Here is a 12,882-nt window from a genome sequence, read left to right on the forward strand (position 1 = left end):
AGTTTTTCTTTGGTCAGAGGCCACTGCTCCACCCAAACAGGGCTTCCCTCTTTCCATTTAATACGAGGGACATGGGGGGCAGTGGCCTTTAGTACTGGGGGGTGAACCCAGGGAATTTTGTCGGGCTCACCTCTGTAATTATGAAAATTTGAAAACTCATTTTCTGAAACATCCTCAACCCGTTGAGGCAACCGGTTAGCCTCTTCCTGGTCTAGGAGATCCTCATAAAAGGCTCTATTATCCGTGGTCAACACGGCGTTCATGTGCCCCAAAAGGTCTTGTCCCAGCAAGTTGGACTGGAGGCTGCTGACCACTAGTGGTCGTATTTCCTCTCTTGACCCACCTGCATCTCTCCATTCTATGAACTCCTTTACCTCCTCTGATCTGGAAAGCCCCGCAACCCCCAGCACTTTTGGGCTGGGTTGCAGCTTCCATGAGTGTGGCACCTCCTCCTTCCGCAGTATTGTGCAGTTGGCGCCAGTATCTACTAGGCAGACGAACCTCTTGCCCCCCCAAAAGATATGCATCTTAGGCCTTACTCCCTCATACATTGGAACTGTCCAGTGAGCCTGTGAACTCTGTAAACCTGGACCTCCTAATCCTCTTTTGGCTGACAGGGCTAGAGGCTGCCCCATAATTAGTTTAAAGGCTTGCCTGTCACGTCAAACCTCGACCTCCAGTCTTTCTTCCAGTGGAACCCTTTTCTACAGCGGGGGCAAGGAGTATTCGGCTTGCTTGGTCCTTGATCCTCCTGCCTCCCTGCTTGGGACCCGGGGAAGACTTCCTCTGGACAGTCTCTCTTAAAATGCCCTATTTCCCACACCGGAAACAGCCCCCATTCCCTTTGGGGATGTGATGAGCATGCGGGCCCTTAGGGTCTCCTCGGACAGCCATGAACACCTGAGTAAATGCATCAGTTAAGGAAGCTGTCTGGGCTTGAAGCGCATGGGCCAAGGTTTGAGATTGGTGTTGATTCGTTCCAACATCCTGGGAGGCCACAACCCACCGGCTGATCGAAGCATGTTTCAGACCTGAACAGTCCTCAGGATGTTGATAATTTAAGGCTGGGATGGAGAAGGCAAACTTCTCACAGTCGCTTGGGTCTAAGGGGATGGAAAAGAAGCAATCTTTAGTGTCAGCTATTGCTAATGTATACTCCACCAGGATTGCTGCCACCCAGGGCATCAGGCAGCTTTCTAATAAGGCTCTTCTCCACACTATCCACAAATTCAGCAAGACCCTCCCCAAGGTTCTGCCTTAGGCCCACCAAGGGGTCCTCTGATGGTCCTTCATTGAGCTTCTTCCAGGCTGCCAGTCCCACCCACCTTATCCAGAGGCCTTTTTTATGACGAACACTGGGGTATTCCAGGGGCTGGTGGAAGGGCAAAGGTGCCCCAGCGCCCTTTGTTCCTCCACCAATTGTGTAAGGGCTTTGAGTTTTTCTTTGGTCAGAGGCCACTGCTCCACCCAAACAGGGCTTCCCTCTTTCCATTTAATACGAGGGACATGGGGGCCTTCAGTATTGGGGGTGAACCCAGGGAATTTTGTCAGACTCACCTCTGTAATTATGAAAATATGGAAACTCATTTTCTGAAATATCCTCAACCCATTGAGGCAACCGGTTAGCCTCTTCCTGGTCTAGGAGATCCTCAGAAAAGGCTCTATTATCTGTGGTCAACACGGCGTTCATCTGCCCCAATGGGTCTTGTCCCAACAAGTTGGACTGGAGGCTGCTGACCACTAGTGGTTGTATTTTCCCCTCTCGACCCATCTGCATCTCTCCATTCTATGAACTCCCAGCACTTTTGGGCCGGGTTGCAGCTTCCATGAGTGTGGCACTTCCTCCTTCCGCAGTATTGTGCGGTTGGCGCCAGTATCTACTAGGCAGAGGAACCTCTTGCCCCCCCCAAAAGATATGCATCTTAGGCCTTACTCCCTCATACATTGGAACTGTCCAGTGAGCCTGTGAACTCTGTAAACCTGGACCTCCTAATCCTCTTTTGGCTGACAGGGCTAGAGGCTGCCCCATAATTAGTTTAAAGGCTTGCCTGTCATGTCAAACCTCGACCTGCAGTCTTTCTTCCAATGGAACCCTTTTCTACAATGGGTGCAAGGAGTACCAAACAGCAGGGGTCCCCAACAAGCCCCCATTTCCTTTGGGGATGTGATGAGCCTTCCGGCCCTGAGGGTCTCATCAGACAGCCATGAGTGCCTGATTAAATGCTTCGGTTAAGGAAGCTGTTTGGGCTTGGAGCACATGGGCCAAAGTTTGAGATTGGTGTTGATTTATTCCAACATCCTGGGAGGCCACGACCCACCAGCTGATCGAAGCATGTTTTAGACCTGAACAGGCAGCGCGGTGGTCTGAGTTCATGCCCTCACACACCAGCACTCGAGTAAACTCATCCCTGAGTGCCCCAGCAGGCAGCTTTCTAATAAGGCTCTTCTCCACACTATCCACAAATTCAGCAAGACCCTCCCCAAGGTTCTGCCTTAGGCCCACCAAGGGGTCCTCTGATGGTCCTTCATTGAGCTTCTTCCAGGCCGCCAGTCACGCCCGCCTTACTTGGTCCCTATACGGGGCGTGCAAGGCCGCCTGCTGCGTCCCTGTGGAATAGCTATCAGTGGTACCCGCCAGTTGGCGGTAGGTAAGAGGGATTTGAGGGTTAACTGTGTGATTTCGTTCTGCTATGATCCTACATTTCTCCTTATACAAGGCCAGCCATTCAATGAAGAGGGGACTGGGGAGGATGGCCTTAGCCATATCAGTCCAATCCCTAGGGATGGGTGGTGGGCGAGGTTCTCCAGTAAAGCCTCAGCCCACAGTGAGTTGGTGCTGTCCTGGAGGACTGCTTGCCTTAGTTCCTTGAGGTCCTTAGCCTCCCTCGGATACCAGTCTGCTGGCCTCTATGGCCCTGGGAGTAAGTTGACCAGGAACGCCCTGCATGGGGTGGTGGATGGGCACTGCACCCTCACTGGAAAGGCATCAGTGTACACTGGCTCTTCCAGAGGCTGAGGGGCCGAGGGGGGGGAACCGCCCCCTCTCCTCCCCCCAGTGAAGAGGCTTGCACTGATCAACCCGCCGATAGGCTGGGGGCCTCCCAAGATCTTCGTCCTGGTCAGGGCGGGGGGGGGCTCCCGATCTGTCTCCTCAGGCTTGCACCCGGTACCCCCTTTTTCCTGGGCCTCAACTGAGCTTTAATATCCACTGCTAGCGCGTCAACAGGGTCCCCTTGGGCCCGGTGCTCCTGCCTTTCCTTGTCAAACATGGCCCAATCGTCCTCATTTCCTCGTTCTTCCGCCCCTGCCTTTGCATCACCCCCCTTTCCTTTTGCAAGTTGAGGGGAGGGAGGCGTCTCTGGGTGGAAGACCAGTCTTTCTTCCAGTGGAACCCTTTTCTACAGCGGGGGCAAGGAGTATTCGGCTTGCTTGGTCCTTGATCCTCCTGCCTCCCTGCTTGGGACCCGGGGAAGACTTCCTCTGGACAGTCTCTCTTAAAACCCCGAAGTGCCTCTCCCGTTTTCTCGCCAGCTTTTCAACCCTTTCCCTCGTGTCCCAGGAGGATAGATTGGCCGTGGGGGCCCATGGGGCCAAGAGAAGTACCGTATCCCAAACGCGGCATGCGGTGGAGTCTGAAAGCTCCAGCCCATGGCTTTTGAGCAAATATTGTAGGGCTTTCACGGCAGGCTCATTTCTTCCTGAAGTTGCGTTACCCATACTAAGGGTCTCACTTACCCCAAGAGCCCAATTGGCCTCGACCGAAACTTTGCACTAGTTCCTCACACGGGGCACCAGATGCCACGGTCTCCGAACCCCTTTGTCTCAGGCAGAGAAACGAGTGGCCGCCGAAATGGGGGTCGAGGAGGGGGAAGTGCGCTGCCCACCGTTTCGCCAGCCCTTCTCTCCAAGGACAATCAGACACGGCAGGGAGTCACTTCAAGCAGGAAAACTCATTTATTGGCAAGGCTGATCAATATTTAAGGGCAAAAGTCACAAGCATTAGCATAGGCAGGAAAGCTGTCATCCAGTCAGCTTAGAGGTCACGTATGCCACGCAGGCTCTTCTCGATGCCACGGTCTCTGAACCCCTTCGTCTCGGGCAGAGGAACGAGAGGCCGCAGTGATGGGGGTCGAGGAGGGGGAAGTGCGCTGCTCGCCCGTTTCACCAACCCTTCTCTCCGAGGACAATCAGACACGGCAGGGAGTCGCTTCAAGCAGGAAACTCGTTTATTGGCAAGGCTGATCAATATTTAAGGACAAAAACCGCAAGCATTAGCATAGGCAGGAAAGCGTCATCCAATCAGTTTAGAGGTCATGTATGCCCCGCAGGCTCTTCTCATAGTATAACATATTGTTCACGAGGTGATCACACGTCCTTTACTGGCTAGGCTCCAATCAATATTACTTCCTCTTTTTGTGGCGGGCCAAGCTGGCCAGCTGGCTCCACCTTCACCTCAGCTGCTTGGCGCCATCTTGTTACCACACCTCCACAGGGGAATCAAACCTGGGTCCTCTGCAAAAGCAGTCAGTGCTCTTAACTGCTGAGCCATCTCTCTAGCCCTGGTCCTATCATATCTTTTCACAGATACATTAGGACATTAGAATGTTCTCTCATTCTTTTGTCCTTATTTTACCTCTTGAGATCACACCAATGTGACCCCTCCTTTTCCTTTCCTTTTTTTCCTCTTCCTTTCTTCCCTCCTTTTGTTTTTGTTTGTTTGATTTGTGTTTTGGAGATGTAGTCTTGCTCTATAGCCCAGGCTAGCCTCAAACTGGAGTGCTTCATGCCTCAGCTTCCTGACTGCTAGGATTATAGTCAAACTACCATGCCAGCTCACTGACTCCTCTTCTTTAGAAAACATGTTGCAGTATGTAACTGACTCTTGAGTATTTTTCTTTCAACAAGCCTTAAAAGAAAAAAGAAAAAAAAAAAAAAAGAACAGCATTACTAAGCCTTGTATTTTCATTCTAGTGCAGTTATTTTGGGTTTTGATTTTCTGTTTTGTTTTGGTGATGCTAAGGATGGAAAAAACAGGGCCTTATGTATATACATTTGCTATGCAAGTGCTCTGTCACTAAGCTGTATCCCTAGGTCTTTGTTTGCTTTTGTTTAACTTTTTAATTATATTTACTTTTTTTGTTGTGTGCACGTAGGCACAAATACCACAGCACATCTGTGGAGGTCAAGGGCAGGAGTTGAGTCTCTCCTTCCAACATATGGGTCTCAGGGATCCAACTCAGGGTGTCAAGCAAGACAGTAAGTGCCTTTACCCTGTGAGCCATCTTATTGGCCCTTGTTTCTTTTGTGTGGACAGGATAGAGGGGAGTTGAGACAGAGTCACACTATGTAGCCCTGGCTGGCCTGGAACTCACTGTATAGACCAGACTGGCTTAGATCTCACAAGTATCTGCCTGCTTCTGCCTCCCAAGTGTTGGGATTAAAGGCATGTGCTTCCACTTTTGACCTATGTCTCTTTTTTTGAGATAGAATCTCACTGTAGTCCAGATTGACCCCAAACACATGATCTTCCTGCCTCTCCTTCCCAGGTGCTGGGATTAAAGGCCTTCCCCATCACAGCTCCATTGAGTTTTGTTTTTCAACCAAGTTTTTCCTTATTTTTAAAAAAAATTTTTTTTTAATTACATGTATCTGAGTGTATGTCATATTGGAAGGTGTACCCAACATGGGCAGAAGAGGACATCGGATCACCTGGAACTGGAGTTACAGGTGATTGTGAGCTGCCCAACCTGGGTGCTGGGAACCAAACTCCAGACATCTGGAAGAGCAGGACGCACTCTTAAACCCTGAGCTGCCTTCTCTCCAGACCGTTCATTTTCATCTTACTAAATTCAGCTGACGGAATGCCAGTCACATCCCTGCATTGACTGGCTATTTCAATTTCACATGTGCCACAAAGCTCAAAGCTTGGCATCTGTAGCCTCATTGTTATCATTTATACAAGTGTTGAATTAGTATTTAAGTTTTCTTTGGCCCTGTTTAAGTAGGAAAAATGTAAAATATACATAGAAGAAATTTGGATTATAATGAGTTGTTGGCAACTTTATTTGCAGTTTCTAGTTTTGGTATAAGTCATATTTTTATAATCTGTTTTCTTTTTTCTTTTCCTCCAGGGATCCATCTGTCTCGAAGTCTGTAGAACGAATCTTTAAAATCTGGGAAGATAGAAATGTATACCCAGAAGAAATGATTGTAGCATTGAGAGAAGCTTTAAGTAAGTGTCTTTCTCCCCTAGAAGAATTTCAAGCCAGTCTTTACAATTTTGTCTCTATAGATTTGATCTTTTGGTCATTTTGAAACCTTTTATAGTAGTAATAATAACAACAACAAAACACTGGCTCTAGCCCTGTTTGCTTAAATACTTAAAAATATAGCCGGGCGTCGTGGCCTATGCCTTTAATCCCAGCACTCGGGAGGCAGAGGCAGGCGGATCTCTGTGTGTTTGAGGCTAGCCTGGTCTACATAGCAAGTTCCAGGCCAGTTGGGGCTACAGGGCGACCCTGTCTCAAAGATACAAATAAATAAATACTTAAAATTATAAATGTATTTGAATTCAAAATTAAAGTAGAATTGATTTAGATTGGGGTTGGATTTTTGTCTTTGTTAACTTCAAGCATAGTAAATGCTGATTGTCATCTGATTTTCCTGTATTTGCTTTAAGTACTTCAAACTATTGATTGGTTGTGTTTAATAAGCTGCTCTGTCCTCTTACTTGGGGAAATTTGGGATGTGGTTTCACATCTCACTAAGCTGTATATTGGTAGTCTTCAGACTCCATTTTGACTTAGATTTACAGTAAGTTATGTATCTACTGTTGAGTGTGTGCTTTTCTAAAGTAAATTAGTTCTTATGTATTAGATTTATATAATTAAATCACTGAATAGAAGTTAATAGTCTGTTACTATGACCATTTCACTAGAAATTTGCTTTTGAAAGAACACCTTCTAAGAAGCTGTTAAATTCTTCACGTGATTTATAGTCTAGTGTTCATGTTCAAAAATAATAATTATTTTTAGCCTCTGCCTTATTCTTTTTCAGAATTGGGGATTTCATTGATTATAGAAATTGTACTTATTTGACAGCTTCTTAGATTTGGTGGGTGTTTTCTGGATTTTTTTATAAAAATGAAAGAAAAGAAATGAAAGAAACTACACAGTCTCGGATTGCCTTTTTTCATGCTACAACTTTGGCACTGAAGTGGACAGACAGAACAGCTTCCCGTAATGCCAGATTGCAAAAACTGAAATGTTTTCCAGGTACCACTTTCAAAACTCAGAAGCAGCTGAAAGAAAATCTGAACAAACAACCGAATAAGCAGTGGAAGAAATCACAAAGTAAGGAACAAAATCTCAACTAATCTAAAATTACCTCCTCCTTTTGGAGCAGAAGAAAATGTAGACCATTTGACATCGTACCTGGCATTGGCATAAACCATGGGCAAGCCTGTGTTTTCCAGGCCTGGGAGGCTCCCAGTGACTTAGACTAATCAAGCCACCATGAAGTTAACTTCTTTTAAAATCCACTATTAAAGGAAATGCAGAAAAAGGGTTTAATTGAGCGAAGACTCAAGAGTAGTTGGGGGATTGAAAGAAGAAAAAATACTTGCTAGTACCCAGGCAAATTCTCAGATTCAAAAATGTATGAAATTAGAGGCAGCTGGCATTAAACAACAGAGCTGAAGAGGAGACTAGGCATTAAGAAGCATTCCTCTGGGAGCCATTGACATCCTTCAGATTTGGGGATACACTCTACCAAATTAGACATGGGCCTCCAATCCTGACAAGAAACTCATTCTCTATCTGGAGCTCCTGTTATGTTTATCCTATTTACCCAGCATGAGATCAAGGGAGTGGAATGCTGCATGTGATAGACTGTTGTGGGCAAACTGAGGAATATTGAGAGACTTGAAGGTTTGGAGGGAACAAGGTAAAAGACAGTAGAGAACTGGGAGGTGAAGCAAGACAGTTGGGATGGTTTTGCTTCATCACGCATATGATATTCATCATGGTTAAGGGAGTCCTCTGGAATTCTGTTGGTCATACGTTGCATGCTTAGGAACAACAAGAGACATCATTTCAGCCAAAAGTTCAACTGCAGTCATAATATATTTAGACCTTTTGTTGCTATGAATTGAGTCAGCTGAAAAAGAAATCCAAACCTAAGTACATGGGAGTTGATATTTGTAAGTAATTTTCTTCGGCCAGTGCTCAGGGTTAATTGGATGTCTTGCTCCTGGACACTCTTACTTTGAGGTATTGGGGTTTTCTTATACTCAGTGAGATTAGGAAAAGAAGGTACTTCATGTACCTCTGTCTCCAATTCATTAATTCTAGGCCTGAAAGGGTCTGTTGGAGGTAAGTTGGTTAGACTTATCTAAATAGTATCATTTCTATTGACCATACTTTAAATTTCATAGTCAGTTATTTACTGTAGGAATTATATTATGATTTAAATGTGCACGGTTGCCATATGTTTGCAGAGTACACCCTTAACTCCACATCTCAATTTTTCCTAGATTTAAGTCTTCATACTATATTTTTAATGACCTTTTATTTCGTTCAACAGCATCCACCAGTCAAAAAGCTGCTCTCAAGTCTAAAATAGTTGCTGAATTTCGAGTAAGTTATAAAATACATTAAGTATAGCAAAGCATTATTATTATTCACCCCTTTTGGGTTGCAGTTTCTAGTAGGACTTCCTTTTACTCAGCTGTTTGTTAAGAATCCAAATTAAAGCTGGACGTGGTGGCACACGCCTTTAATCCCAGCACTTGGGAGGCAGAGGCAGGTGGATCTCTGAATTTTGAGGCCAGCCTGGTCTACATAGTGAGTTCCAGGCCAGCTGGGGCTATAGGGAGACCCTGTCTTTAAAAAAAGGGGGGACGGGGGGCAGGCCTGGTGATGCACGCCTGTAGTCCCAGCACTTGGGAGGTAGAGGCAGGTAGATCTCTATGAGTTCAAGGTCAGCCTGGTCTACATAGTGAGTTCCAGGCCAGCTAGGGCTTCAGAAGAAAAAAAAAAAATCCAAATTAAAATTTAAAGAGGATATAAGGGGGCCTTTGTTTGAGTGTTAAATTTGTAACTCTAAATTAACTTGATTTTTTTTTTTTTTTAATCTTTTTGAGACAGGGTCTCCTTGTAGCCCCAGCTGGCCTAGCATTAGCTATGTAGACCAGGCTGGCCTCCCACCCAAGTGCTAAAATTAAAGGCATGGGCCACCATACCCGGCTTGAATCATTTGTTCTAAAGGACTAATGAGATACTCAGCAGGTAAGGCACCTACTGCCAAGCCTGATAATCTACCTGAATTTGATTCCCAAAACCCACATAGTGGAGGGGGAAGCAACTGCCTCAAACAATTTTTTGTAATTTAAGGAAAAAGATTTTTAAAATTTATTTATTATTTTTCTTTTATGTGTATGCATGTATTGCCTGCATGCAGTGCCTGCTGAGGCCAGAAGAGCCTGTCGGATCCCCTGGAACTGGAGTTATGGACAGTTGTTAGCTGCCATGTGGGTTCTGGAATTCGAACACATGTCTTCTGCAAGAATAACCAGTGTTCTTAACCGCTGAGCCATCTCTCCAGCCCCAGAAAAAATATTTTTTTAAAGTATATAACTTGCCAGTTGTGATAGTATAAGGCCTATAATCCTAACACTTAGGAGGCAGAAACAGGAAGATTACCACAAGTTTGAGGCCAGCCTGGTCTATGTAGCAAATTCTACGTCAGCCGTGTCTACATAGATTCTGTCTTCAAAATTATAAAAGTAATAGCTGAATTTTTCCTCTTAGGGACTGTGTTAGCTTTAATCTGTATTCTTTAGGGGAGTAGAATATTTGAATGATCTTATAAATGAGATATAACTCCGGTCTGTGTTCAGTCTCAGGCCCTCATTGAAGAGCTGTTGTTGTACAAGCGCTCAGAAGATCAGATAGAACTGAAAGAGAAACAGTTGTCGACTCTGAGAGTGGATGTATGCAGCACAGAAACTCTCAAATGCTTAAAAGGTAATACAAATGCCCTGAAATAAAACACCTTAAGAGTTTTCTTTCTAGATCTTTTAGGTAATTGGACTAGTTTGCCCCATAAAGAGAATTGTAAGCATGGTTCTGGGTTGGATTCCCAGCAGAACATTTAAGAAAAAAGGGAGGAAAAAAATTTTAGATGGTAGAAGCAGTTGTGGAAACTGCTGATTTCCCAGGTAACAAAACTCTCAAATAAATTCTTACCCTTCTCACTTTCTTGGTATGTCGGATTATATAAACAGTTGCGCTTCACCTGTGTTATTAATTGGTTTGGTTGTCTTTTGTTGTTGGTAGTTTATTTTTTGGTTTTTTTGAGACAGGTTAAAAAAAGACCTGGAATGCTGTAGACCAGACTGGCCTTGATTTCAACTCACAGAGATCCACCTGCCTCTGCCTCCCAAGTGCTGGGACTACAGGCGTGTGCTACCACGCCCGGCTAGCTTTTTTTTTTCCACAGTGTTAGTTTTGAGGTCCGAGGTCCGTGACATTTGTTTAATATTCAGTTTTGGTTCAGATATTCAAACTTGGCCATCTAAATAAAGCTAGGTTTGGCTAGAGAGCATGTTCCTAAAGAACTCATTAGCAGAATTTAACCACTGTTGAGAGGAAAAGACAAATTGTATACCCATATCCAAAGCTATATTTTAGCATCCACTGGGAAACTGATAGTTATCAAATCATAAGGACCTTTTTTCAGAGAGGAATGAAAAATTTTTTAGTGTGGTTCCTACAGAGATGACTTTACTTCTCTGAACCTTAGTTTATCATTGAAGGGACATACATATGTTAGTGACTTCTATAATACAGAAAGTAGATTCAGGTGAACAGATTGACCTTCATTTTGTTATTCCATAAACAGGAGTATGGCAAAAAGTTTATAAAATAAGTAGCCAGGAGGGGCTTAGAGAGATGACTCAGTGGTTAAGAGTTTTTGATGCTCTTACAGAAGACCTGGGTTTGATTCCTAGCACATACATTGGGCAACTCTTAACTGCCTGTAATTCCACTTCCTCTTCAGGGCTTCTTTTTATTTATTTATTTTATTTTATTTTATTTTATTTATTTATTTATTTATTTATTTATTTTGAACAGACAGGGTTTCCCTGTCACTCCAGCTGGCCTGGAACTCACTGTGTAGACCAGGCTGGCCTTGAACTCACAAAGATCCACCTGTCTATGCCTCCCGAGTGCTGGGACTAAAGGCATGCACCACCACTACGCCCAGCTGTCCTCTTTGGGGGCTTCTAAGGGCACCAGCATACATGTGTTGTACATACATACATGCAGGCACTCACATAAAATGAAAACTAAATCTTTAAAGAAGAAAAAAAAAGGCAGGCGTGGTGACACACATCCCAAGGCTGTCACGTCCCTAGGCAAATATAATTTCTTACTATGTGCAAAATGTGGATCCTTGAATTACAGACAAGTATCCCAGTCACCACCCATCAAAGAAGCTTCTTTTTAAAGAGACCGATAATTACAGAGCTCCACAACTGGTCACACACAGAGATTGTGAATTGCCCAAGCCTAAGTGGCACATCTAGGATGCAACCTCTACAACTAAGACTCACAGAACATAGAACAAGCGATGAAGAAAACACTAATGCATCTTCCAGTTCTTATCAATGAAGCTCCCTCATGCAACAGAAGACCAGGAACAAAAAAGGTCACAAATGGCCAAAACACAGAGAATAAGAGTCTTCAGAGTGTGGGTTCTTAGACAGGACTTCTGTATTAAAATCCACCCACCCAGGGCTCAAGGACCGTTATGGAAGAGGGAGCGAAAAAATTGTAAGAGCCAGGTAGGATGTGTATGACCATATGGAAATAGTCCTACAGGCTCCTGGGACTCTTTTCATAGAAAACTACAGCAATGGTGTCAGCATACACAAGACCCATGCAAACTTAAGCAGACAAAAATCCAGTACGGAGGGACTGTAGAGGTAGCTCACCAGTTAAGAACACTGACTAGGGGCTGGAGAGATGACTCAGCGTTAAGAACACTGACCTTGCAGAAAACCCGGATTCAAATCCCAGGACCCACATGGCAGCTAACAACTGTCCATAACTCCAGTTCCAGGGGATCTGACAGCCTCTTCTGTCCTCTGTGGGCATTTCACAACACGGGTGCACTTACTTACATGCAGGCATAACACTCATATACATAAAAGAAAAATAAAATTTAAAAAAAAACAACACTGATTGTTCTTGCAGAAGACCCAGGTTCAAAACCTAGCACCCACATGGCAGCTAACAACTGTCTGTAACTCCACTTCCAGGGAGTCCAACAGTCTCTTCTGTCCTCCTCGGGCATTGCCTGACATGGGTGCACTTACCTGCATGCAAGCAATACATGCATACACGTAAAATAAAAATAATAAATAAAATGTTTTTTAAAATGCCGGGTGTGGTGGCACATGCCTTAATCCCAGGACTTGGGAGGCAGAGGCAGGTGGATCTCTGTGAGTTCAAGGCCAGCCTGGTCTACATAGTGAGTTCCAGGACAGCTGGGACTACAGGGAGATCTGTCTCAAAAAGACCAAATAAATAAATAAATAGCATAGAACTGTGGAAATGAACAGCAGGCCCCAATCTTAGTTGAAGAGTTATTGGGCACATGCCTTAATCCCAGGACTTGGGAGGCAGAGGCAGGTGGATCTCTGTGAGTTCAAGGCCAGCCTGGTCTACATAGTGAGTTCCAGGACAGCTGGGACTACAGGGAGATCTGTCTCAAAAAGACCAAATAAATAAATAAATAGCATAGAACTGTGGAAATGAACAGCAGGCCCCAATCTTAGTTGAAGAGTTATTGGCAGCTGATTACTGCTGGGTGTGA

The 12,882-nt window shown here is 44.8% G+C and overlaps 1 protein-coding gene across 3 annotated transcripts in view; it reads left to right on the forward strand.

The window, feature by feature from the left end:
- Rprd2 (regulation of nuclear pre-mRNA domain containing 2) overlaps positions 1-12,882 on the forward strand; it is an 89,155-nt gene that overhangs the window by 49,509 nt on the left and 26,764 nt on the right. For 2 of the 3 annotated variants that reach the window (XM_008843756.2, XM_008843757.3), the window contains exons 3-5: positions 6,132-6,232; positions 8,584-8,636; positions 9,899-10,025. In XM_008843756.2, coding sequence (XP_008841978.1) covers positions 6,132-6,232; positions 8,584-8,636; positions 9,899-10,025 — 281 coding nt within the window. Of the gene's footprint in view, positions 1-6,131; positions 6,233-7,274; positions 7,353-8,583; positions 8,637-9,898; positions 10,026-12,882 lie in introns of all 3 variants that reach the window. The other variant, XM_008843755.2, reaches the window with a different exon arrangement.

Source organism: Nannospalax galili, unplaced genomic scaffold (assembly GCF_000622305.1).
Source record: "Nannospalax galili isolate Female #2095 unplaced genomic scaffold, S.galili_v1.0 scaffold22, whole genome shotgun sequence".
Lineage (NCBI taxonomy): Eukaryota > Metazoa > Chordata > Mammalia > Rodentia > Spalacidae > Nannospalax > Nannospalax galili.